We start from the raw sequence: 25959 nt of genomic DNA, 5'->3' as shown, positions 1-25959 counted from the left end.
CATTATTTATATACTATATATATATTTATATGTATTTACAGACACAAATATAAATGACAGTCACTGCAGTGTCTTCGACCAGAACCCGATTTACAAAACTTTCAACAACATGGAAAAACAGCAAATGAAATATTCAAAGTGGAATCATGTGATTGAAAGAAAAGCAGTAAAAATACATTGGCAAGGACAGTTTCGTTTGGGATCAAAGTGCAAAAGGATGGGGAAGAATGACGCGGAGGCGTGATACAAAGCCAACATTCCAACTAGCTCATTCAAAATTCTTAATAAAACAAATGACTAGGCTTTTTACTAATAATATGGGGCACATAATAATAATAATAATAATAATAATAATACCAGTAGCGTCATATAGCCTGTTGTGTGTTTTGTCGGACATAACAGCAGGACACGTCTCCGCCTGTACACTACAGAGGACAGAAGCCACTATGCCTCTCTGAATACATATGAACAGTGTACTGTGGCCTCCAGCCTCCGCCCTACTCTCCAAAAGCACACAGGCCCAGTGTTATCTACAGCTCATTAACACAGTTACAGTCGCTGCTTAGAAAACAAGCGTGCGGCCTACTATAGTAGATGATCCGGGGAGCAAATGTCATCCTCGATATCCACGTCGTCGTCGTTCTCCTCCAGCAGATACGAGTCCGGCTCCAGTCCGTGCTTCAGCTCCTCCGCGCTCTTCTCGTTCACTTCGCTGTCGCTGGAGTTGTCCGCGGACCGCTCCAGCTCCCCGGGGGGCTTCCGCTCATCCTGCGCTTTCCTCAGCTGCTTCTTGTGCTTCATCCGCCGGTTCTGGAACCACGTTTTTACCTGCAAGAGGGAAGCGGAGTTAGACCTAGGAGCCGAAATACAGACTACGCTTTTGATCTAGTGCTCTGCAAATCCAAGACAGTATCAATATTGGGTTTATCATTTAGATTTATTTTAGGCTATTGTAGGTTATTGAAATAAACCTCAACGACAAACAAGCAACTGCATTAACTCTCTTTTTATTCTGTGTTATTTATTTATTTATTTCATGTGCTACTTATTTATAATGCATTGCCCGTATACAGTATATACTGTATATATATATATATGTTTACAACATCTGAGATCTCTGTCCGGAAAAGCGCAGTCCTTGGAGCAGCTAAGATACTGTGCAGGAAGCCTCCGGTAGATGACCCGAGCTTGGAGGAGAAAGACTGCCCAGTGTGGGGCGAGTGGGGGGGTATTTTTATTTTTATATGAAGGCATATGCTGGGTCATATACAGGCTACGCAAATCAGTGTGGTTGTTTCCACCCGCATCGCCACTATCACCACTGCAATTCCCCAGCTTGATCAATAAAGTCTCTATTCTCTCTAAATCTCTATTCTATTCTCCTTTGGGCTTTAACCGTGAAGAATAAACAAAGACACACATTTTGCTCCTTAGCATCCCTGCAGCTCCTGCACTGTGTGTGTGTGTGTGTGAGAGAGAGAGAGAGAGAGAGAGAGAGAGAGAGAGAGTACTCTACCTGTGTCTCGGACAGGCTGAGCGCCGTGGCCAGCTCCACTCTCTCCGGTGTGGACAGGTACCGCTGGATTTCAAACCTCTTCTCCAGGCCAGACAGCTGCGAGTCGGAGAAAACCGTCCGGGCCTTCCGGCGTCTGCAGTGCTTCCCCGGTAACTCTGCGTGGTGCTGGAACAGGGCCGGCATCTGCATCCCTGCAGGGGACAGGATCACAGGTTAGACATTCACACTTCAACAGAAGAAGACTCTTCATCTACCTGACTGAGGCACGGAAGGGACGGGCGCTTGGGAATTTATATGAGAGTGGATTTAGAGTCAATGTAAAAAAAAACAAAAAAAAAAATCTTACTTTACAATAATTATTTACAGAATAATCAGAGCAACAATATTTGGCTGTTGGACATACATACATGCAGATGAACAGAAGTATACGATAATATCAATTGTACACTGTGCTTTAATGAAGTAAAGGAGGACTCAATATTATATTGACATATTATATTATTAATATTAATATATTAATATTGATAATATATATATATATATATATATATATATATGTATATGGTTATTTGTATACCCTGTAATACGGAGCTATTGGAGACCAGCTCGCCTTTTATTCCCGCCTGCATGATGTATGCGATGGGATTCATTTCAGCCATCATCTATCAGTACAGATGAGCTTCTGTCCCCACACGCATTCATGTAGGCTAATAGAATAGAATAGAATAGAAATACTTTATTGATCCCGAGCTGGGAAATTGCAAGATTACGTCAATTTATAGATTCATAATTTTGGTTTTAGTTTTAATAAAGTGCTAAATAAAAAAAATTAGAGTTGACAGACTTTCCATTTTGAATAAACAAATGCAGCGTTTGAAGCTCTGGTTTCCCAGTAACACAGGGTGCTGTAGAGGCCCGATGGGCTCTGACAGAAGGCCTCTGCCCCCTGCCTGGCCCGCGTGCTCTCCGTGCTTACCAGAAGTGAAGAAGTACTGGTGGTGCTCAGGCTTGTGGAGGGGATGGTGCGGATGCGGGGCCAGTATTGGAGTTGGCATGAGTGGGTATCCGTACTCCAAGATGGGCATCCGAGAGGCCAGGGAGCTACAGAACGGCGAGGGGAGGACCTCCCTCAGCGGCTTAGGTTTGTGCAATAAGATGTCCTCGATGAAAAACGACGTGGACCTGTGCGTGGGCGCCGCAGACGCATAGTTCATACTCATGGTGTTAGTTGGTGTGTTTCCCTGCCTGTGAACGTGCATCAGCTTGTGCCTCTTCTCTCCAAGTGTCCCGGGCTTAAATGCAGCCCCTGTGTGTGTGATCGGTGGATGACAGTGCGCCGACCATCACACAGATGTCAGTGGGAGGGCACTTTTCCAACAAGCATTTATTCAGAGAAAAGAGCGGATTGGGGAAATTGATTTACGCGTCAGCCAATTAGAGCAGCGGATGGGCGGAGGGAAGACGCGAGGGCTCCGTTCCTCCTTCTCATTGGCTGAGACGCGTTCGAAGCTGATAAAGAAAAAAAGAGGAAAGAGTGCAGAAATGCCGCGCACCTGGGTCGCGTCACGGGCCATTCGAATAGCGACTGCAGAGCCACCCGAGAATCACCACTCGTACGGCGCTTGTGCGGTCGCCTAGCAACCACGCTGTTTCCGCCAGGTCGCGGACACTATGACCTTGTGGAAGAATGATTCTGTATTTAGCCTAAATATACGCTAGTGTTTAAAGACAAGAGGAGGCAGGCGTGCCATCAGTCATGGGATCTATGGAGCTGCAGTTATGGTGCTCATGGATTCATCAAATATGACAGCCTGGATGTTGCTGTTATGTCGGGAGCTCCCCTCAGTGCTGGGAAAACCACTCAGGGCCTGTTGGTTTCACTGGTTTACTTTATTGGAAGACACATCTCATTTCCATTTCAAGGCAATATTTTTGTCGGTGACTTCCACAAAAATAATTTATCTTAGGCTTAGCTTTTTTTCAGCTATAACATTTGAATATTCCTCATGTAGTATATTAAAAATCATCATTTGAACTGTTATATTTGTAAATCATCAATTTCTGAACTGTTATATTAGTAAATCATCATTTTAACTGTTATATTAGTAAATCATCATTTACTGAACTGTTATATTAGTAAATCATCATTTTACTGAACTGTTATATTAGTAAATCATCATTTTAACTGTTATATTAGTAAATCATCATTTTACTGAACTGTTATATTAGTAAATCATCATTTTAACTGTTATATTAGTAAATCATCATTTTAACTGTTATATTAGTAAATCATCATTTTACAGAACTGTTGTATTAGTAAATCATCATTTTAACAGTTATATTAGTAAATCATCATTTTACTGAACTGTTATATTAGTAAATCATAATTTTAACTGTTATATTAGTAAATCATCATTTACTGAACTGTTATATTAGTAAATCATCATTTTAACAGTTATATTAGTAAATAATCATTTTACTGAACTGTTATATTAGTAAATCATCATTTTAACAGTTATATTAGTAAATCATCATTTTACTGAACTGTTATATTAGTAAATCATAATTTACTGAACTGTTATAATAGTGAATCATAATTTTACGGAACTGTTATATTAGTAAATCATCATTTTAACTGTTATATTAGTAAATCATCATTTTACTGAACTGTTATATTAGTAAATCATCATTTTAACTGTTATATTAGTAAATCATCATTTTAACTGTTATATTAGTAAATCATCATTTTACTGAACTGTTGTATTAGTAAATCATCATTTTAACAGTTATATTAGTAAATCATTATTTTACTGAACTGTTATATTAGTAAATCATAATTTTAACTGTTATATTAGTAAATCATCATTTACTGAACTGTTATATTAGTTAATCATCATTTTAACAGTTATATTAGTAAATCATCATTTTACTGAACTGTTATATTAGTAAATCATCATTTTAACAGTTATATTAGTAAATCATCATTTTACTGAACTGTTATATTAGTAAATCATCATTTACTGAGCTGTTATAATAGTGAATCATAATTTTACGGAACTGTTATATTAGTAAATCATCATTTACTGAACTGTTATATTAGTAAATCATCATTTTAACAGTTATATTAGTAAATCATCATTTTACTGAACTGTTATATTAGTAAATCATCATTTTACTTCACTGTTATATTAGTAAATCATCATTTTAACTGTTATATTAGTAAATCATCATTTTACTGAACTGTTATATTAGTAAATCATAATTTTAACTGTTATATTAGTAAATCATCATTTACTGAACTGTTATATTAGTAAATCATCATTTTAACAGTTATATTAGTAAATCATCATTTTACTGAACTGTTATATTAGTAAATCATCATTTTAACAGTTATATTAGTAAATCATCATTTTACTGAACTGTTATATTAGTAAATCATCATTTACTGAACTGTTATAATAGTGAATCATCATTTTACGGAACTGTTATATTAGTAAATCATCATTTTACTGAACTGTTATATTAGTAAATCATCATTGTACTGAACTATTATATTAGTAAATCATCATTTACTGAACTGTTATATTAGTAAATCATCATTTTAACAGTTATATTAGTAAATCATCATTTTACTGAACTGTTATATTAGTAACTCATCATTTTAACAGTTATATTAGTAAATCATCATTTTACTGAACTGTTATATTAGTAAATCATCATTTACTGAACTGTTATAATAGTGAATCATAATTTTACGGAACTGTTATATTAGTAAATCATCATTTACTGAACTGTTATATTAGTAAATCATCATTTTAACAGTTATATTAGTAAATCATCATTTTACTGAACTGTTATATTAGTAAATCATCATTTTCACAGTTATATTAGTAAATCCTCATTTTACTGAACTGTTATATTAGTAAATCATCATTTTAACTGTTATATTAGTAAATCATCATTTTACTGAACTGTTATATTAGTAAATCATCATTTTAACTGTTATATTAGTAAATCATCATTTTACTAAACTGTTATATTAGTAAATCATCATTTTAACTGTTATATTAGTAAATCATCATTTTAACTGTTATATTAGTAAATCATCATTTTACTGAACTGTTATATCGGTAAATCATCATTTTAACTGTTATATTAGTAAATCATCATTTTAAGGGTCTACTCAGCCCCAGTTCTTCTCACCATCTTTCTCTCCTCCCAGTGCGGGGGACTACTTTATGCATGATTCACTGATATGGATGAATATGAAAATATGAAGTCCTAACCAAGTTGTGTAAACAAACTGATCATGTTTATTGACCTTTTCAACTGAATCCCATTGCTAGGCAACAGTCTTGGTCCTTTTTAACTTCCTGTCAGCTTTTGCCATTCACATTCACTGCAACAGGAAATAAACTAGCACACATTTAGAATGTTCATGTTTACAACTTTGAAAAGGTCTACGATGCAATGGTAAACCGTTCTGACAACAAACAAACAAACAAATACAGTTCTAAGAGCACAATTAACACAACACAAGTTGACCCAACAAAATGATTTTTCACACCATTTCAATCATTTCTGTTTAGATGTGAATCTAAAATGTGAAGAATGTGAAGTCGGAAAATACATTTGTTTAATTTAGAATCATTTAGGGTTTTTTGTGGGGGGCTCTGCACCCATGGCTTCTCTTTAGCACATTCAGTGGGAGTAAAGGTGACTTTCTCATATAGAAAATATATCTTTTGACATGTGTCGATGTGGAAAATAAGTTTTCCATTGCTGCGGTCCTCTGTATAAATACATAATTATTACAGGCTACGCCATAGCCTCCGTGTGTGTATTTCCTCATAAATTATTATAATATCTGTACAAGATGCATGGACCGGCCATTTGATAACTTTTGGATTACTCCTATATTCCTATAATATCCTTTGTAGAAGTCATCCGTGCCGATAATGGACTTGACGCCGACTTTACCACGGTGTTGGAATAGTCCGGGATATCCCCCCGGGCAGCTTCTCTCCCTCCATGTTGTGCTTTTTGAATGGAGTCGTGGAGCCGGTGTCACGGGAGGATTGTTCTGCTGCAGGTCTGTCGAGTCATTTCGCCCAAATTGGCTGTAATTGTCGGTATTCAAATCTGGGAGAGTACAAGTGCCGCTCCTGTGCCCATTTGCGAAAGAAAGCGGTGCGCTGTAATTTGTTGATATGGTGTTGCCATCACATTTCCAATCAGGCCGGTTAATGTGAAAGTGTCTTAATGTAGGCAGAATTCACGCTGCAATGCTATTAGGCAATTAAGGGAGATGTTAGAGCGGAAGTTGCAGTCCTCCGGCTGGAGGACAGGAGTTCCATTTGATCAGATAGAGGGAGAACACATGAATTAGTGGGAGCCAGTTGTGTTGTGCTGCGTTTACTTGCATGTTAAATGGACGTATGCGCTCAACATTTAAATGAGCAGCCGGATGGTTGCAAATCCAACACCGTTTGGCATATAATGAGGAGTGTACATGAGTTCTACCTGAAGACGATCAATAATAACTCCCACCACGAGCTGCCATCTTCAGAAAAGATCATGTTCAGCCTTCTCTCTTTTAACGGGGATCACAGTGGCTGGAGGACCGCAGGGAGCTGAGATCGTAGCCGGGTGCACTGCAGCCTCACTCAGGTCCATGCCACAGCACCTGTACATATGTCTATCTCCTAGGCTTACAACCATTATATATTATATGTAATTTTTATTTTATTTTATAACTTTATTATTATTATTATTATTATTATTATTATTATAATTATTATTTTAATTATTATTATTATTATTATTATTATTATTATTATTATTATTCTCTTTAATTGAATACAATACTTAACTATTACTATTATGTTGTAGTTTACGGTCTTGGGTGGGGGGGGGGGGTCATGGTTAATGTTGTTTCAATTGTACTGTCCTCTGTTCCTGTATGAGAAAGAACAATTCCAAACTCAATAATAACTCCCATCCATGACTGAAGCTGGTGCCAAATGTGGACACTCTTCTGCTTTTAGATAGTACGCATTGTATCATTTATGTTTCCAACAAAAAAAACAGCACCATATACAACATAACAAATATCTGTGTTTTTTAATGCCAGGCTAAATCAAGCAGCAGAAAAAAAGAGCCAACGCAGGTGGAGGTCACCGTGCGCGCCCGGCTGTGCGTTAGCCGCTTTCATGCAGCGCGCCGGGATATCAAGTTGCTTTTCGGGGAAAACTAGAAAGTAAATGAAACAAATGGTGATGCCATCGTCTTAAGGATCCGTTCTTGATGCGCCGTTAAGCGGCTTTTCGTGGCTATTTCATTAAGTAAAATGTAGAGCTTTGGAGCAGTGCATTGGCTAATGTTGGGCTGCTAGGCTGCAAAGCAGTCGTGCAAAGGAATAACGGGACACGCCACTCCTTTCTATAGAAACATGACCTTTTGCCGAATCATGGTATTTTATATCTTCAGTCAAATATACGGACGTAGTCCAGTCATTTAAGCCAAAGTAGGGGTCAACCTTGAGCAAAGTAAGGGAAAAAAGCTCTGAAAAATCCCAATAGGGGTAAGTTTCTAAAAAGATCCAAATATTCCCCTTGCATTCACCTATTCATTATTTTTCTCATGTGAATAGGGAAAAAATGTTTTACACGTATCACATGGGCAAATGGGGCACAATCTAATTACATATGTGCTCATTTTCATAAATACCACAACAGATCTAAAGATTGGGTATATCCAGGTGGAAATGTTGAATCTTGTTGACATTGAACAGTAAAAGACTTAATGTTCAGGTCTGAATGGAACCCATTTAGTCTACACGAGTGTTAATAAATGGAGGCAAGAAGAAGGACTTAATACATATAGTACATAATATATCTCTAAAATATATGTATGTCAATTGTAAGCCCTTTTTCGTTTACTGCTGGATTATCGATGAGTACAGTTTTCATATAAGCATAGGTTTTGTCTTTTGTTTTGTGTGACCCCTTTGTATTTGTGCACAACCTTTAGGAAAAGTCAGTTTATTGTACTTTTACATTAGACAAAAACTATACACCACAACAAACCCCCATGAAAAAAGACTTTGCTAACATATTTGCATGTGAATATAAAGCCTAGATGTGGGTTCAGGTGTTTTTTTTCTAATCTAATTTTTAGAGTCATAATAATGAATCATTCTCTGGTTATGGACACACGGCATCATCAGAGAAAAGGGGGAGCCTGACTGCGGCACTATAGGCTACTAGTGACATGAAGCCAGCTGTTCAGCCTTCAAAAACCTTATCAGACAACGACAACAATAAAAAAAATTTAAAAAAATGTGTAACCGGACATGCACAGTGTCTGTGGATGAAAATGAAGAGTCATATTCTCCCCAATCTTTTTATTGAAATCACTGAAACTTTGGTCGTTCCTGTTCCAGAGGTAAGCTCTGCTTCCATGTTGATGGTCAGAATCCACACAGCCTCAATGCAGCGCTCAACATCTGGTCCATTGTTTCTTTCTGGATGATGGTCTAAGTCCTCTAATGAGAGTTGGCACTCCTGGGGCATTCATGCATCCGATAGGCACACAAATAAAATATACCTGCAAAGAAAGACAGGGGAGGTCTTTGTTATCCAGGGAATGTAAATGACTTATTTCACTGTCCCTTCGATAAAATGAGAACCATTGGGTGTGCAGTGTTTGTTGTTTACTTATTTAATTTAACAACAATACCAGAAAAATGCTGGTGAATTACTATTTTGCTATGTTCGGTGACATTGTGAGAAAATTGCATTGAATAGTTCTTTATATTTTTTTTATGTAAGTCTTTGGAACTGCTTTGTGTTCATATCATCACCAACCAAAATGATTATGCCACATATTTAAGGTACACTGCTATGTAAAAAAAATATAACATACAATACATACACACTCAGGCATCTGATGAGTGCATGCAAATTATAAGAGGAAATACATGTATATGGTCCTAATGTTTTCCGTCAATTACTTATTAGCCATTATCGTTCTACTTTGTAATTTTGCTGTTACTTCCAGTACCTGCAAACAGTGGAACATCATGATATTTCCAGCATATGGATGGTGTTTACCTCTGAACCATTTTCATATTCAGTACAGCTAAAAGCTTGCTGAACAGCAGGTACTGCACAGCATGGTGGAGGATTCAGAGATGAGCACTTACTACAAGCATCACTTACTGATTGCTTACTCACATCATGGATTCAGCTGCTTGACTATGGCTTGGTCCATGTACTGTATGGTTTGACTGTTTTCTGCGTTTTGTGTTTTACATAGTCTGTACTTGTTGTTTTCTTTATTACATAGTACATGCAGTATGAATACCATAGGGTTTTTAGGTACTAGTTGAGGCCTTGATAATATGTGGAGGTGAAAACAGTTTTATCTTCTATGCACTGAATTTTCAAAAGGTACAACATGGTATAATGTCAAATACATTATAAATCTAAAAAGTATATGAACTTGTTGCTTGCCATGACTTCATAACATATGTTCTCCAACAATATCTTACCGCAGCAAAACGTATGCACAACAATTTGTATATCTTGCAAAATGTCTTTATATATATATATATACTGGAGATTAAAATTAGAGAACACGTTATTAATACTTGATTTGTTCGGAAATGCTGTTATTCTTTATTGCTCAGAGTTTGATAGAATATCCTCTGTGTCCAGATCTAAACCCAGTAGAGAATCTCTGGAAAATACTTGGCAACAAAGTAATGTGTAAGAAACCCACTCCAGTTAGTGAACTGTGGAAGAGAGTGAGTCAGAATGGACCAAGATCAAACCAGAGCAGTGTGAGAAACTAGTGATGTCCTGTGGGTGCAGATGTGCTGAAGTCATTCAAAGCTGTGGCCTCTACACTTCCTGTTCATTTTTGAATCCATAGAAGAAAACATTGTTGAAATCTTCTCTTCTGACACAGTGGTTACTGTTCTCTAATTTAGATCACTGATTTTTTCACTAAATAAAGGTTTTTGTTGAAGTGCCTTGGTTATTTAAAAAAAATCTACTAGTACAGCAACGGTATAGACATAGATGACATTCTATCAAATTATGAACAATAACATCTCTCCATCCGTTGCATGTATATAGGTCCTGTCTGAGCATGTGTGTGTATTTCGGGCCTGTGTGTGTGTGTGTAAAATTAAAAATAATAGAGTGAAAATTGAATTTCCCCATTTGTGGGACTAATAAAGGAATTCTTCTTCTTCTTCTTCTTCTGTTCATGTAATGCTATGAAACAGTGAATGGTACATGAACATGACGGTTAAGTTTAGGCAGCAAAAATGGATGGTTAAGTTTTCTCACCAAAACAACTTTGTTAAGATAAGAAAAAAGGTTGTGATTTGGCTCAGTACTTCTGGGACACAGACACTGATTCCCTGGGTGATTCCTGTTGTTTGGGACCTATCCACCACCCTGACCCTTGGGGTCTTTACTGGGTCTCCTGATCTCTTTCTTTGTTCCCGATGTCATTTCTACAGCAATAAAAATGCGGATGCATGCAAAATATAGTGCATTACTTTTCATAGGTGTATGTACTAACAGTGAAGGAGGACAGCCTTATGCTATTTCATCCAGGAACTCACTTAAAGCCAGCCAATAGAAGTTCAGCAGAAAACGATGACAGTCAAATGTAACTGAATTTAAAAGTGAACACCATGAGTGGAACCCTGACAAATGAAGGAATTTGATGGCACCACTGTGAAAGACGAGGGGTCTAATGCAGTTTGGTTTGTTGAGTAGCATGCTTACCTGAAAAAAAGGTGAGAACCACTGACACCCAGCCAATGATATAGGACCAGGAGAACCTCCAGTTTCCATAGCGTTTCCCATAGTAGTTAATAGTCACACCAGTGTACACTGCCATTGCTAGAAACACTAAAAAGCCTGAGAGGAAAAAAGGAGAATGTAAAGAAAATGTGTCTGATTACACAAATGGGCATACATTGCTACTGGCTGCTCATGGGAGTTGTATCTTTCAGTTAGAAAATCACTGCTGAAATTATACTTTATGATGTATTTCACTCATGGCCATAAATTGATCAATTTAGGTCCAATCAAATGCAAATTACAGCTAAAACAAAATCAACAAAGTACAAAAACAATACCAACAAATCAAGCAAACAATATAATAGAGTTGAACTTACATGAGATGAAAAACAAAATGCCTGCAGCAAAGGTTTTGTCAAACCTGTCGAAGGAGGAATAATGTATGAAGGCCATAATACCAATGATGATTCCAATGAAACAGGCCAGTAGAGAGAGGATCATGAGGGCTCGGGTGGCGTCTAAGTGGGCTGTGGACAGGGTCAAATGTCAATAGAAGTCACTGGTGGGGTCAGTGCAAGTCCACAGAGGTGAATGATCTGAGTTGTGACCTAGTTCAGGCCATGTTAACAAGCCAATATGGTGAAGAATGGTAAACATCTTTCAGAAAAAATAGACCAATTTTTCATCAGTGTCAGATGGAAATCCTAAATCTATCAACTGATCTTTAACAGAAGCGTTCAAACCCATGACACACTCTAATAGAAAGCTAAGCTGTATTTAACACAGCATGGAGGGGTTTCTTCTGCTGTGTACGTATAGGGGGCCAACTATATTTTATAATTTTTTAAAAGTATAACCATGATGACCAAATTAATTAAAATGACCATAACTTAAAATATATATATATATCAACGTATTTTTGTTATCAACAAATTAAACACTCTCTGTGTAATTCACAGCGTAATGTAAAAAGAAATTGCTCTCATTTCTTGCATATGTAATATGAAAACGTTGTTTTGGGGGGCAGTCACAAATATATCTCAGATATTCGAGTGAAATGCAGTGGAAAAACCTTCATGTTACCTAACATTATGAAGTCCATATGCTACTGCTACTAGTCAAATTTCAGTCTTATTATATGGGATAGCAAGGTAGCCCAGCTGGACTTACAAATTCAAATTAGGAATAAAAAGATATTGCTGTTCAGGTGGCAAGCTTGTTTGCCAGCATGCTGAATGTTTTACATAGTTTCCACTAGGACTGGGTACCCAACTGAGATACATTTGGGAACCGACATATTTCCCTCCTCAGTATGAAGTACTGAAAAATGCCTTGTGATTCAATACCAAATTGGAATTATATGTACTGCATTCAGTGAGCAAATATCCATGTAGCATTTGTGTAACACAATGCTTGTGTGTTGTTGTATATTTAGAGGCTTAAAGTGTAATTTGGGCGCAAAAACATAAACTTTATGTTAATTACGTTGTTGGTGCTTTGTTCTCTGTACAGGGACTCTTCTCATGCTGCTGCAGAGGTTTGCTGTTATTTTCAGCAGTATTAGTGGTTAAAAAAGACCTTTGAATACCTTCACCGTACTGCCCTGAGCTAATCAATGTTAGCCACAGCTGTTAGCGACACTCAGGGATTTCTCTCTTAATAGTTGTTACATGAAAAAAATGGTCTCAGTGGATTATTTGATGAGTGTATTTGCCAAAATAGATCCTGGGATGATTTTACGCTGGAATGACACTTTAACTATAGTGTGTATCGCATAAGTGTATAGTAACCGCCATTGTCAGTAAATGTGAGCTTTGCCCTAGCCAATAAAATGACGATGATCCTTCCGATGTGTTTGTCAAGCCAATTGAGAGTTAGTAAACTCCCAGCCAACTACTGTACATGAACCCGCCTTGGCAACACTTACCAATGCTGTCGTTGTGTGGGAAGCATTTGCCCGGCATACAGTAGCGCCACAGACCCTGGTGCATGTAGTTGCTGGACTGCCGATACTGCATCCAGTAATCGGTTGCTGTGGAAACGATCAGGAGGATGTTCCCAACGCCTGCACAGAACAAACCTCCACCCATAAAGCTGTACATCCTGCACCTGTAGACACACAAACACACACACACACACACACACACACACACACACACACACACACACACACACACACACACACACACACACACACACACACACACACACACACACACACACACACACACACACACACACACACAAACACACACACACACACACACACAGGAACATAAGGTCACTTAGCATCAGCGGTCAGTGGCAGGACCCCCTCCTCTCTCCACCTCACACACACACACACACTTCAGGGAGAGAGGGTCTAAGTGTCAGTAATTGCGTTGTAATGAACATATTATTTCCAATGGATTGCGCAGCGGGGGCGCCTGTGTGTGTATGCTCCACTTTGTTCTCCTGGAGATCAGTCCCTGAAGATGGGCTTTACATACACCCCCACCCCAGTGCACACACGCGCGTGTCCAGCCTCTATCAAGTCCAGCGATGCTTTGATACTTGATACATCTATTGCTCATTGTTCCACCTGAATGCTATATCCTGCAGCCATCAGCTCTTTCGCATGGAGAGTTGTCACAGATTTATTTTGGGGGAAAAGATGATAGATAGATACATCTTGTTATGTCTGAAAGCTGAATGGGATGCTCGCTGAAGAGCTCTGTGTATTCATTGAAGAGCTCTGTATTTCCACAGATCACATTTCCCTCTGAGCAGCCTCTCTGGCGAGTTCCAGCAGCTAAACCAAAGTACTTTTGAAATCCATTCGATCCCCAAACAAATGGAAAGATTCTGAATGTCAATTGTATGTGGTAGATATATAAAATTTGAATCATTTTATTTATTAATCAGTCAGCCAGTTGGATTTAATATATTTTTAGGAAGTAATTGTTTTCCAGGCAGTTCATTTTTTTTTCATTCAGAGAGAGGCTTAGCTGTGACTGGCACTGACCTCGAGGCTGTTTCATCTCAATCACTTCACTCAACCTTTTCCCCAGAAATTCTTCAACTCACTTCTTTTATTCCTCTTAACCATCTGAGAACATTGACCCACCAAGATAATGAGAATAGGACTGAGGCTCACATTTCTGTTTCTGTTTTTCATTATTGTTTAGCCTCTAGAGAAGACTGGGTTTCAATGTATTTTTGTTCACTGCACTGCAGCTACATGAACACATACGTTATTCCTATCTGTACATCTGTCCCTTAATGTCTGCAGAGTGAAAACATTTGTCTCCATGGAACCTGAGTCTATTATATATAAAGACGTTTTAAAAGAGTAAAAATGAGGAGGGTAACTGGTGTGCACATTTTCTGAACAGCAATGACCAATATGCAACATCTCCTGTGGAGCTCTTTGACTTGCAGTTACATGGGAAAGTAGCACAAATAAATAAAAACGAATAAAAACACAGATAACTAAATGAACACCAACAGTTAATGAACAAAATTCAATATTAACTTACCTTAATCAACCCCTTTTTATGAAGATGTTTATGTAGACAGGGTTACCTGACAAAATACAACAAGATCCTATAATGCCAAGCAGGCTAATAGCACTAGCGTTAGACGGGTGAATAGGGAGAAACGGGGGCTACAACAAACACAGCGCTGAGACAATAGGCCAGGCAGACCGCTGGCCAATCAGCATCTGCCAGTTTTGTGTTTTGGGAATCTGCTGAAAAAACAGAAATGGTCAAAGCTTGGCAAGCTGAAGTAATACTGATGACTTCATGGTTTTGATTGAAAGTAGAGGGCTGAACTGGCTTTAGTCCAGGACAAGCCAGCCATGAAATCTTTGGTTGTTCTGCTTCTGATTTTCATTTAATTGTGAAAGCAAACATTGTCGTACAGTTTAAAAAGTCTTATTAGTAAAGAAAATGTTCTTTCATTTAAAGGTTGATCTCATTGAGGACATGCTCTCATTTTTAATGATAACGGGAGAATTAAAACAGAATATACACACAGAAAATAATTAACTGTAAAACGACCAGATCAGAGAAGAACAGAGAACAGCATCATCATTAGAAACAATTACATTCAAGAGGGGAGTAGTTTGTAATCATGGTTTTAAAAATGACCTGTATGTACAATTGTGTTAAGTTTGTTGTAAAATGTTCCAAGAGTGTGCAGCACAAAAACTAAAATGAGTTTCCCCATATTTAGTGTTTGCACGTTAGACCTAAAGCATCAGCCGATGGCTTGTTTGAGTCACATTATGACTGCAGGATCATTTAATAAGGTGGTGATATATGATGGAAAAGTGCCATGAAGGGCTTTATGAATAGAAACCAATGCCACGTCTTACTGTTGGAGATGCCCATGCTACCTTTTCATACAAGATGGCAGAGGCGATAAACTGAATGTAGAGGTCTGAGAGGTATGTCTGTAGATAACCACCATAATCCAAGACAGACAAGAAGGAGCCTCAACTTTATATTGGAAAATTAGCTCTGTTTCTGTACAAATATCCAAGGTTTTTGTGGTAGCTTACTACCATTTCCATCTGTTATTTGTACTGTTTATGTTTTCCGGAAGCCAATCAATCAACCCGCTCTAAGGGCGCACTCACACTGTCCATACGTACCGTGCCCCGGGCTTTAGGGTGATTTTTGCTTATTGATTATACATCGTCACCCCCGGATTTAGTTTTGTCTTACTGTTTTTGAATATTCCATCTGGCCAAATCTGCAGTAAACACTTCCGCATCAGACCACCCCGAACCGTTCAGTGCATCTTTTTAAATGACCGCCGCGAGGAACAGACGCATATAAATAGACATCATCATTCTCATTTTATTGGCTAAGGCAAAGCTCACATTTACTGACAATGCAGTTTCTTTACACTTTTGCGATACACACTATAGTTAAAGCGTCATTCCAGCGTAAAATCATCCCAGGATCTATTTTGGCAAATACACTCATCAAATAATCCACTGAGACCATTTTTTTCATGTAACAACTATTAACAGAGAAATCCCTGAGTGTCGCTAACAGCTGTGGCTACGGTGAAGGTATTCAAAGGTCTTTTTTAACCACTAATACTGCTGAAAATAACAGCAAACATCTGCAGCAGCATGAGAAGAGTCCCTACACAGAGAACAAAGCACCAACAACGTAATTAGTGAACACAGAGTTTATGTTTTACGCCCGAATTACACTTTAAGCCTCTAAATATACAACAACACACAAGCATTGTGTTACACAAATGCTACATGGATATTTGCTCACTGAATGCAGTACATATAATTCCAATTTAGTATTGAATCACATGGCATTTCTCAGTACTTCATACTGAGGAGGCAAATATGTCGGTTCCCAAATGTATCTCAGTTGGGTACCCAGTCCTAGTGGAAACTATGTAAAACATTCAGCATGCTGGCAAACAAGCTTGCCACCTGAACAGCAATATCTTTTTATTCCTAATTTTAATTTGTAGCTGGGCTACCTTGCTATCCAATATAATAAGACTGAAATTGGACTAGTAGCAGTAGCATATGGACTTCATAATGTTAGGTAACATGAAGGTTTTTCCACTGCATTTACAAAAGCCCACCTCTCTCAATCAGGCCACAGCCGGTAAGCGTGCTGTGCCTGGGCGCGGTACAGTTATGCTCACACTGGTCAAACGAACTAGACTTTAGCTGTGAAGCATGCTTGGGCACGGTACGGATGGACAGTGTGAGTGTGCCCTTAATGGCAACTGTTGCAGCTTGGTTAGATTTAGCCGTTAAACTTTAAACCTTAAAAAACTTTGGGGGGAGTGAAAGTTAGGGATATATCTTTTAAGTAGTCAGTGTAAACAGTATGTAAACAGCATTTTATTTATCATGTAAAATCTTAACGAGAGTTATCGCAGGACACTTTTCATAAAGAGTAGGTCTAGACTCATAGACTGTATAATGGACGTAGCATACTCGTCGAGGTCCGTTCTCTCAACTTGATCCAATCATACTCACCTATGGGAGTCTCCTCCTTGTCAGACTTTAACTCTGTTTCATTTCCTCTGACCAAAAAAGGACATGAATGTGACATTGGGGGGAGGGAGATACGGCCATCTGGCTGATGTTTACCTCCGAGGAGAAGTGAGGGCCAGAGGCTAGCTGTCACTCAAAGACCAATTAGTCATAAACTTTAACCTCCAATAAAATAAAAACTAGCCTGGTCCAAAAAAATTCACCCCCCTCAGTGTCATGGAGATACGACCTTAACATATAGCCTAGAATGTTTTTTTGGAATAGGCTTAATGATGCTGTGAAAATGGCCTGTTTGACATGGGGGTCAATGAGAAACTGCTCTGTTATGAAAACTACCCCTAGTGGACACTCAGAGAACTGCAGTTTTTGGAGCTTCCTGATTGGATCAACCAGGAATTCGCTGTGGTGGGGGCCAGTCTAGACCACACTATGATTTCCAGAGACCTAACAATTCCCCCATGAGCACAGTGACGACAAAAAACCTTCCTTTTACCAGGCAGGAATGTCAGACAGAACCTAGGCTCTAACATTAACAACTATAATAATAATAATAATAATAACAAAAGTAGAACTATGAACAGTAGAATTTATTGCAGTATAACACTGGAATTATTACTACTACTACTAATGGTCATAATCATAGTAGCAGGAGGCATCAAGCAGGTGCCACCACCTGCTAAAACCTGCGAGACACTGTCAGGTGTAAAGGACATCACTGATGACTTGAAATCAAAACCATTCATTCTCATTCATATGTTTCAATACTGTATAATGCTGAAATACTTGAATTCAAATTCAATTTTGAGAATTGGTCGCGATGAAGGTAAATGTAGCTGGCAGATCCCTTCACTGTGCTCTGACTTCATTCATCCTTCATCATCTGGCTTTATTTCCTCCTGTTGTGCCTCTTTCCCATATCCGGGCCTCCCTTTGCTTTGATACGCACACGCACACGCACACACGCACACACACACACACACACACACACACACACACACACACACGCACACACGCACACACACACACACACACACACACACACACACACACGCACGCACACACACACACACACACACGCACACACACATGCATGCGAATGCGCTCGGCACACGCACACACAAACCCCAAAGATGAAAGGAGAAGAGTAGCTCCATTACCTGCATTACAGCAAGTTGCTCAGACCAATTGACAACAACAAAATGCCCCAGAAAAAGCATTTTTTCTCCCAGAGATTTGAGTGCTGTACTTACATCTAACTTCATTTTTATAGACCACAGGCTATTTTCTTCCATCTGGAGTGTGGCAGCCAGGAGGGCATTTGATATCCTCCGATACACCATCAAAGTGGACAATATGCCTCTGTGACAGAAGAGCAAATCCATGTTTTCTTGAATCCATCAGGCTTTTGAGATATTAATTTTGTTATGGAAAGTCTACATTTATGTGGTATCATCTGTGAGTAAGGAGCTCATGCAGCACTTGGGAAGTTAATGTGACAAGAGTAATTACAAAGAGTGTGTGGCTGGCATGCCCACATTGTTGTGGTAAAGTAACTAAGCTTAAGCAGGTCTGAAATCCTCCTTCACATGGGCTTGTTCATGTGCACCTGCTGTCCCAGCGAGATGATCCCCACACTCTCATGTCATCTCTTGTCTTCATTTTGTAAGCTGTTTTAAAGCACTGTCTCATTGAGGAACTCATCACTCCATTTTATATTTAATGGATTACAGGTTTTACTGGCTGGGGAAATTCTAATGATCCCCCCCAGCTGACTGCTGGTTTACTTTGATTTTCCACACAAAACATATGATGAATTTATAAATTATGATGTGTTAAAAAAAAAGAATATATACCTGTATGCACTGTACTTCCACACAGGAGTTAATGTGAGGTCACTAAAATGCACATATCTACCTTTGATTCAGCTCCACAGCGGAGAACCGGCTGAATAAATAAGATGAATGTCAGTCCACCAGTCAACATCAAGTCCTGTGAGTTTCATTCACCAGAAACATGGCAAGACACGGTTCTCTCTAATTTCAGGTATTGTTTTCAGCTAACTGTAGCTGTAACTGTCAGTGTCATGTTACTTCTTCGGCTGCTTATTTCCTCTGAAGTCAACATGCAGAAATACGAACAGTTCCACTCAGTCATTGCAACCCACTTTTAGGTCGGAGGGTGTATTTTCCTTAAATCCTGTCAGCAAATTTCAAGCTTACTGCTGCCCCCTAGTGTCTAAAGTTATCAAGTGCCGTTACCGCCGCGATGGCCCTGCCGTGGAGTAACAGGGGGGCGGTCGGATGAAAGAAGGAACATCTTTAATAAGAATGATAAAGTTGAAACTAGTTTGACAATAAAACTTAACAGGTTAGCGAGAGAGATCAATCAAGAAGCCATGAGAAGAGGTTTAATCAGGAACAATACGTGAAATGTCTGTCGGAATGGACCATGCTAACATTTGAATGCATCAATAGCAATAATCCATTAATGCATCACATTTAACTTACCATTGAAACTTAAGCACATTTTGCTGAGAATATTTCTGTCCTTTTACTCCAGAAGAATGTTGAAGGCAGGACTTTCACTTGTAAGAGCATCTTTACATTATGGTGTCGCTACTTCACTTATGTAAAGGCTGTGGAAACACCATCCATCAATTCATAGGATAGTAACAGCAAAAAGTAAAGCTGAAAGAAAAACAAACACAGTGAGGGTATATGTGCCTAGAAATAGATACAATGAAAACTTTGGGTTACTTAACGTAACCTCGGTTCTTTGATAACAGAGTGAGGTGTTTCACTATGGGAATCGCCTTGGTGTGACCAACTATGGAAGCTCCAATGACACAACGTCTGTCTGTGACAGACAGGTCAAACTGTGCAGGGGTCACGCCCCCTCATATTACCACAGATGACCGGCCCTTCCTAAATCATTCAACACTGGTTTCTTTCCGTGTCTATGCAAGGAGGGAAATGATGGTGAAACACCTCACTCTGTTATCAAAGAACCGAGGTTACGTTAAGTAACCCAAAGTTCTAAGCAACTTCTAACTTCGTTCGGTGTTTCACTATGGGAGATATAGACGCCTCCCGTATTGCATCCAATCTCCCGAAGCCATAATAAAGCAGAACTGGAAAGTTACTATCACAGGGACCCTGGCGTGTTAGCCCTTAGCACCGCCTGTGCCAAAGAAGGTCCAGTGACATCCAGCCTGTAAAACTTCACAAAAGTGTGAGGCGTAGCCCAGCTCGCCGCAGCACAAATGTCCCCTACAGACACTCCTCTGAATAAGGCCCAGGAAGTGGCCACACTTCTTGTAGAGTGAGCCCTCAACCCCTGGGGTGGCTGCAGACTTTTACAACTATAAGCCAGAGATATGGCCTCCACAATCCAGTGTGACAGCCTCTGGCGGGACAATGGCCTTCCTCTATGGGAAGTAGCCCAAGACACAAACAGCTGATCCGTTCTCCTGAACCCAGCTGACCTGTTCACATACACATGTAGGGCCCGGACCGGGCATAATGTGTTAAGCCTCTCCTCCTCACCTGACGAAAAGGGAGGAGGATGAAAAGCCGAAAGCTCTACCGTGGGACATGTGTAGGCAGACTCCACCACCTTAGGCACAAATGCTGGATTGGGCCGCATGCAGGCCCTGGTGAGTCCTGGTGCAAACTGCAGGCAGGACGGGCGGAATGGAAAAAGCCTGCAAATCGCTCACACGCTTTGCTGTGGTCAAAGCTAAGAGCAACACTGTTTTGAGAGAAACAAACTTCATCTCCACCGCCTCTATGGGCTCAAATGGGTGATGAGAGAGGGCATCTAACACAACTGACAGGTCCCACAAAGGAACCAGGGGCCTGGAAACTGGAAGCTTGCGGCGCGCACTCTTCATGAAGCGACCAACTAAAGGATGCTGCCCCACCGGCTTATCTCCGAAGCCCACATGACAACATGAGATGGCCGCTAGGTATACTTTAATTGTAGAGAAGGCCTTCCCCTTATCTACTAATTCCTGCAGGAAACACAACAGGTCAACCACCGAGCACTGAAAACGAATGGTGTGTTTAGAGACGCACCATTCCTCAAAAACCCGCCACTTACCACTGTAAAGAGAGCGAGTGGATGGGGCCCTTGCACTCTGAATGGTGTCAATAACCTATGCAGGCAGTCCTGCAATGTTCAGGTTCCACCTCTCACGGGCCAAGCCCAAAGAGCTATGCGACCTGGGTGAGGGTGGTAGATCTCTCTGCGTGCCTGGGACAGAAGGTCCCTGCGTATGGGGAGAGGCCATGGCTCGCCCGCTAGTAGCTGAATTATTTCCGCTACCCAATGCCTGGACGAACATCGTGGTGCTATCAGGATTAGCGACAAGCCCTGCTCCCTCACCCTGGCTAGAGTGGGGGAGATCAGGCTGAGGGGGGGGAATGAATAGAGCAGCTCTCTCGGCCACGGGTGGGCCAGAGCGTCCACACCCAGAGGTGCATTTACGTCTGACAGGGAGAAAAACAGTGGACACTGAGCGTTTTCCTGCGAGGCGAAGAGATCTACGGCTGCCTGGCCGAATTTCTGCCAGAGCTGCTCTACCACCTGTGGGTGGAGAGTCCATTCTCTGTACAGGGGGTTCCCTCGGGACAGAAGATCTGCACCCCTGTTCAACACGCCCGGGACATGGGTTGCTCGAAGGGACATGAACCTGGTGCTGCTCCACAGTATGATCTCCCGAGCTAACTTGTGCAGCTTCAGAGAGCGAGTGCCGCCCTGACGGTTGATGTATGCCACCACCGTGGAGTTGTCAGTTTTCACCAAGACATGGCGGCCTTGGGCAAATTGATGAAAATGCTTCAGTGCAAAAAACACAGCCCAAAGCTCCAGGAGATTTATGTGAGATTGAGCCAGTCTCGGGCTCCATGTGCCATTCACTGCCCTGCCCAGCATGGTCGCACCCCATCCTGACAGGGACGCGTCTGTTGTCATGGTTACTCTCGATGACACCGCCCCCAGCGGGACACCTGACGCTAGCGCCGTCGAGTGAGCCGCCACACACGCCAGCGACACTTTCACCCTGCGGCTGAGATGACGGCGTGCGCACAGGCGCAGTGCTGCGACCCAGCGCTGAAAATCCCTCATCATCAGAAGCCCCAAATGTACAACAGATATTGTTGACGCCATGAGACCGAGCAGGCGCAGGCACGTCCTGAACGACACTACTTTGCCCCGCTGAAAGAGGGAGAGACACTGCGCGATAGACGCTAACCTCCCTTCTGACAGCGTGACTCTTTAAGAGAGGGAGTTTATAGTGAGACCCAAATACTCCGTACATTGCATGGGTTCCACTCGGCTCTTTGCCCAGTTTATATTGAACCCCAGATCCACGAGATGATTTATCACCGTAGCGGAATCTTTGACTGCCTGCTCTCGGGAGTGAGAGCATATCAGATAGTCATCTATGTACGAAAATATTCTGATGCCGCTGTTCCGTAACGGAGACAGAGCCGCCTCGACACACTTGCTGAAAACCCTCGGGGCTAATGACAGCCCGAACGGGATTGCTTGGTATTCGTAGGTTTTGCCCTGATAAGCAAACCTGAGAAACTTCCTGTGTGCGGGATAAATGGCTATGTGAAAATACGCGTCCGAGAGATCCATCGTTACAAACCAGTCTCCCGGACGAATAGATCGACAAAGCACCCTGTGTGTCAACATCCTGAATGTGTATTTCCGTAGGTGTCTGTTTAACACACGGAGATCTAGAATGGGACGGAGGGATGAGCTCCCCTTCTTCAGAATGAGGAAGTAACGGGAGTAAAACCCTCGCTGAGCCTCCGCGCTCGGGACCGCTCTGATGGCTTGTTTGTGTAACAGGGACGTTATTTCGTCCTCTAGGACACGTGCCGAGTCTCCCCTGGCCACTGAAACTAACACACCGTTGAATCTGGGTGGTTTCATGGCAAACTGAAGCCTGTACCCTTGTGAGATAGTGGACAGGACCAATGGGTGAACTGCGCATGCGCGCCAGCGGTCTGCGCGGACGGGAAGTGGGCCCCTGTAGTCGCACTGCAGTGACGTCACGCCCGGCAGCCGGAGGGAGATTTCTCCCTCCTGAGGAGCGCGAGCTCCCCCTGCGGGGATCAAAAGGCCATGACAGTCTTTTGTTTTTGTTTTGTTTTGGGGACAGCACTTCGCCCTTGGCTGTGGGCCTGGCTGCGAAAGTGCATGTTTTAATTTGGAACACTGCTGTGCTTGGTGACACTGTGTTACTCGTTGCCCCTGAGTCTCTTCCCCATGAACATGAGGGGAGAGAAAATGAGAGACCGCACCTGGCGAACTGGAACCTACCAGGGTCTCTGAACAACAAACTGCAGGGCTTTGTTGCACTTCCCTTGCCCTCCTCCTTTTTGCAGGAGGGGGAGAGGGAGAAGCAGGAAGCGTTAGGCTGGACGCTTATTCTTGCCGTCCCCGGGGTGGGAAGGGCGGTTTTTCGCTGCTACTGCGAAAGAGTGTTTGCCCCATGGTCTAGGGTTTTCTGAGCGAGGCTGTTGGTTAGACTGCTTACCAGCTGCCTGTCTCTGTGGTCTGGCACCACCCTGTCTCCCCCTTGCTGCTGCGGCCGCAGCAGCATAGCCCGCCCTTGGAACAGAGGGGGCGTTAGGGATTTGTGTCCGGGGCAGTCAGAGGTCAAAGGCTTCACCTTCTTGCTTTCTGAGGGTGCTAGTTTCCCTCATCTTTTCCAGAGCTGGACCAAAAAGACCTTTGGTGGGGTCGTATGCTGCGTCCATAACCTCTGCCTTCTGTGCATCACTCAAGCCTGAGAGGTTCAGCCACATGGCTCTCTCACCTGAGACTGCCAGTCCCATAACACGACCACAGCCTTGTACTGCGCCACGTGAGGAGCGCAGGATGAGGTCATTCACTACACAGATCTCATCCCAGAGGGCTGGGTTAGGTGCCCCACCATCCAGCTGCTGGCCCATTTCCTCCAGGATTTCCGCCTGGTACGCAGACAGCAAGGTCATAGCATTCAGAGAGCACACTGACTGCGCTGCATACCTGTACATCCTCTGAAAGGTGGAGGCGGTGAGGCGCTCCATCTTACTGGGCAGAGAGATGCTGGATGAAGCTGAGAGAGAGCGACGGTTAGGGTGGAGGTGATAAGCCACTGAAGGCTCCACCACTGGGGGTTCGGCCAGCCCCAGAGCCCCCATTCCATGGATCTCTAGCTTAGAGTAGCCTTTGGTGGGGAGCTTACTCTTAAAAGGACTGGACCAGTACCTGCTCATTTCTTTCATGCAGGCAGGCACTGCTGGCAGGAGTTGCTTTGATGGCGGTTGGGCTGGTGGGAGCCTCTTACCGTCATACAAGTCTCTCTCTGCCCCCCCCAGCGTCCTGGGCTGCGGGCCACTGAATCCCTAATTTGGTTGCGGCCCGTCTGCAGACCTCGTACAGGTTGCCGTCCACTGTGGGGACAGCGTCGGACGCACTGGGGGGTCTGGACTGTTGAACAGGAAAAGTGGAGTCGTCCTCCTCCTCTTCCATTTCGTCCAAGCCGAGGATATCAGAGTTGGCGCCGCCCTCTGCGTCCTCACAGTCCGGTCCCACTTCGAGGAGCTCCTTGAAAAGCGGAGGCATGACCGGGGATTCAGCGTCCATCATGTCCGCCCAGCTCGTTGTGGCTCGCGGCAGATGGGAGCTGGTTGTGGCTCCTGACAGACAGGGGTCCTGGTTGTTGGACACAGCCACTCTCAGCCTCCTTTCCAATACTTTCTCTGGCATTGACGTACAGTGAGAGCATGACTGGGGGTCAGCCAAAGATGCCTGAGCGTGTTTAGCGCCCATGCAGCATATGCACATCGGGTGAGGGTCCCTGCCCGAGATAGACGCCCCGCATGACGCAGGGCACAGGCGGGATGCAGCCTCCTTAGTCTTCGGTTCCGACCCTTTGGCGGGGGTAGTGGCCGAAGACATAGTGCCTGGAAAGGGGGATATTGTATAAATATTCAGCCGTACAAGCCGTGTCGTAACACGGTGGCCTGTCGGTCAGTAGCGCTAGCAGCCCGAGCTACCTGCGTACCGTAAGAGTAAGCTCGTCGTAACACGTTAGCTTAACTTTCGGTATTCGGCTAAGCTAAAAAAGCTAATGCTAACTGAGACCGGTCGGCTTGCCGTAGCGCGTTAGCCGGCGGGTATGCTATCGTTACACTGTCACCAACCGCTCCGGTAAACAAATACAGGGCAGCTAAAGGAGCAGTTCGCCTTAACGCGGTCACTGCTCGAAATAACCTGTGTAACGGCAAGTAAACTTCTTACGAAGTACTTACTCAGCAAATCCAGACTTACGCCGGGAACTGCGTTCGACGACGCTATCCTTTACGGTTCGTCTATGAACAGTTGAGCAGATATCCAAGCTAGCCTAGATAAGCTGAGGGAGCTTACCGAGATTCTTCACGGGAAGAAAGCGAGAATGATTTAGGAAGGGCCGGTCATCTGTGGTAATATGAGGGGGCGTGACCCCTGCACAGTTTGACCTGTCTGTCACAGACAGACGTTGTGTCAGTGGAGCTTCCATAGTTGGTCACACCAAGGCGATTCCCATA

The 25959-nt window shown here is 42.1% G+C and overlaps 2 protein-coding genes across 2 annotated transcripts; both read right to left on the bottom strand.

Annotated features, from left to right (window-relative positions):
- Positions 1-585: 585 nt before the first annotated feature.
- bsx (brain-specific homeobox) lies at positions 586-2736 on the bottom strand (the record flags this gene model as incomplete). The annotated part of the gene is made up of 3 exons (XM_083927018.1): positions 586-828; positions 1517-1707; positions 2493-2736. 3 exons carry the CDS (start codon positions 2734-2736, stop codon positions 586-588), a joined length of 678 nt encoding a protein of 225 aa, XP_083783144.1.
- A 6326-nt stretch (positions 2737-9062) lies between these two features.
- On the bottom strand, positions 9063-13632 carry lim2.1 (lens intrinsic membrane protein 2.1; the record flags this gene model as incomplete). The annotated part of the gene is made up of 5 exons (XM_083926559.1): positions 9063-9124; positions 11323-11457; positions 11718-11867; positions 13268-13449; positions 13574-13632. 5 exons carry the CDS (start codon positions 13630-13632, stop codon positions 9063-9065), a joined length of 588 nt encoding a protein of 195 aa, XP_083782685.1.
- Positions 13633-25959: the final 12327 nt, after the last annotated feature.

This window comes from Echiichthys vipera (genome assembly GCF_963691815.1).
Source record: "Echiichthys vipera genome assembly, chromosome: 14".
Taxonomy (NCBI): domain Eukaryota; kingdom Metazoa; phylum Chordata; class Actinopteri; order Perciformes; family Trachinidae; genus Echiichthys; species Echiichthys vipera.
Note: the sequence above shows the minus strand (reverse complement) of the source record. Positions and strands in the feature narration are given on the sequence as shown.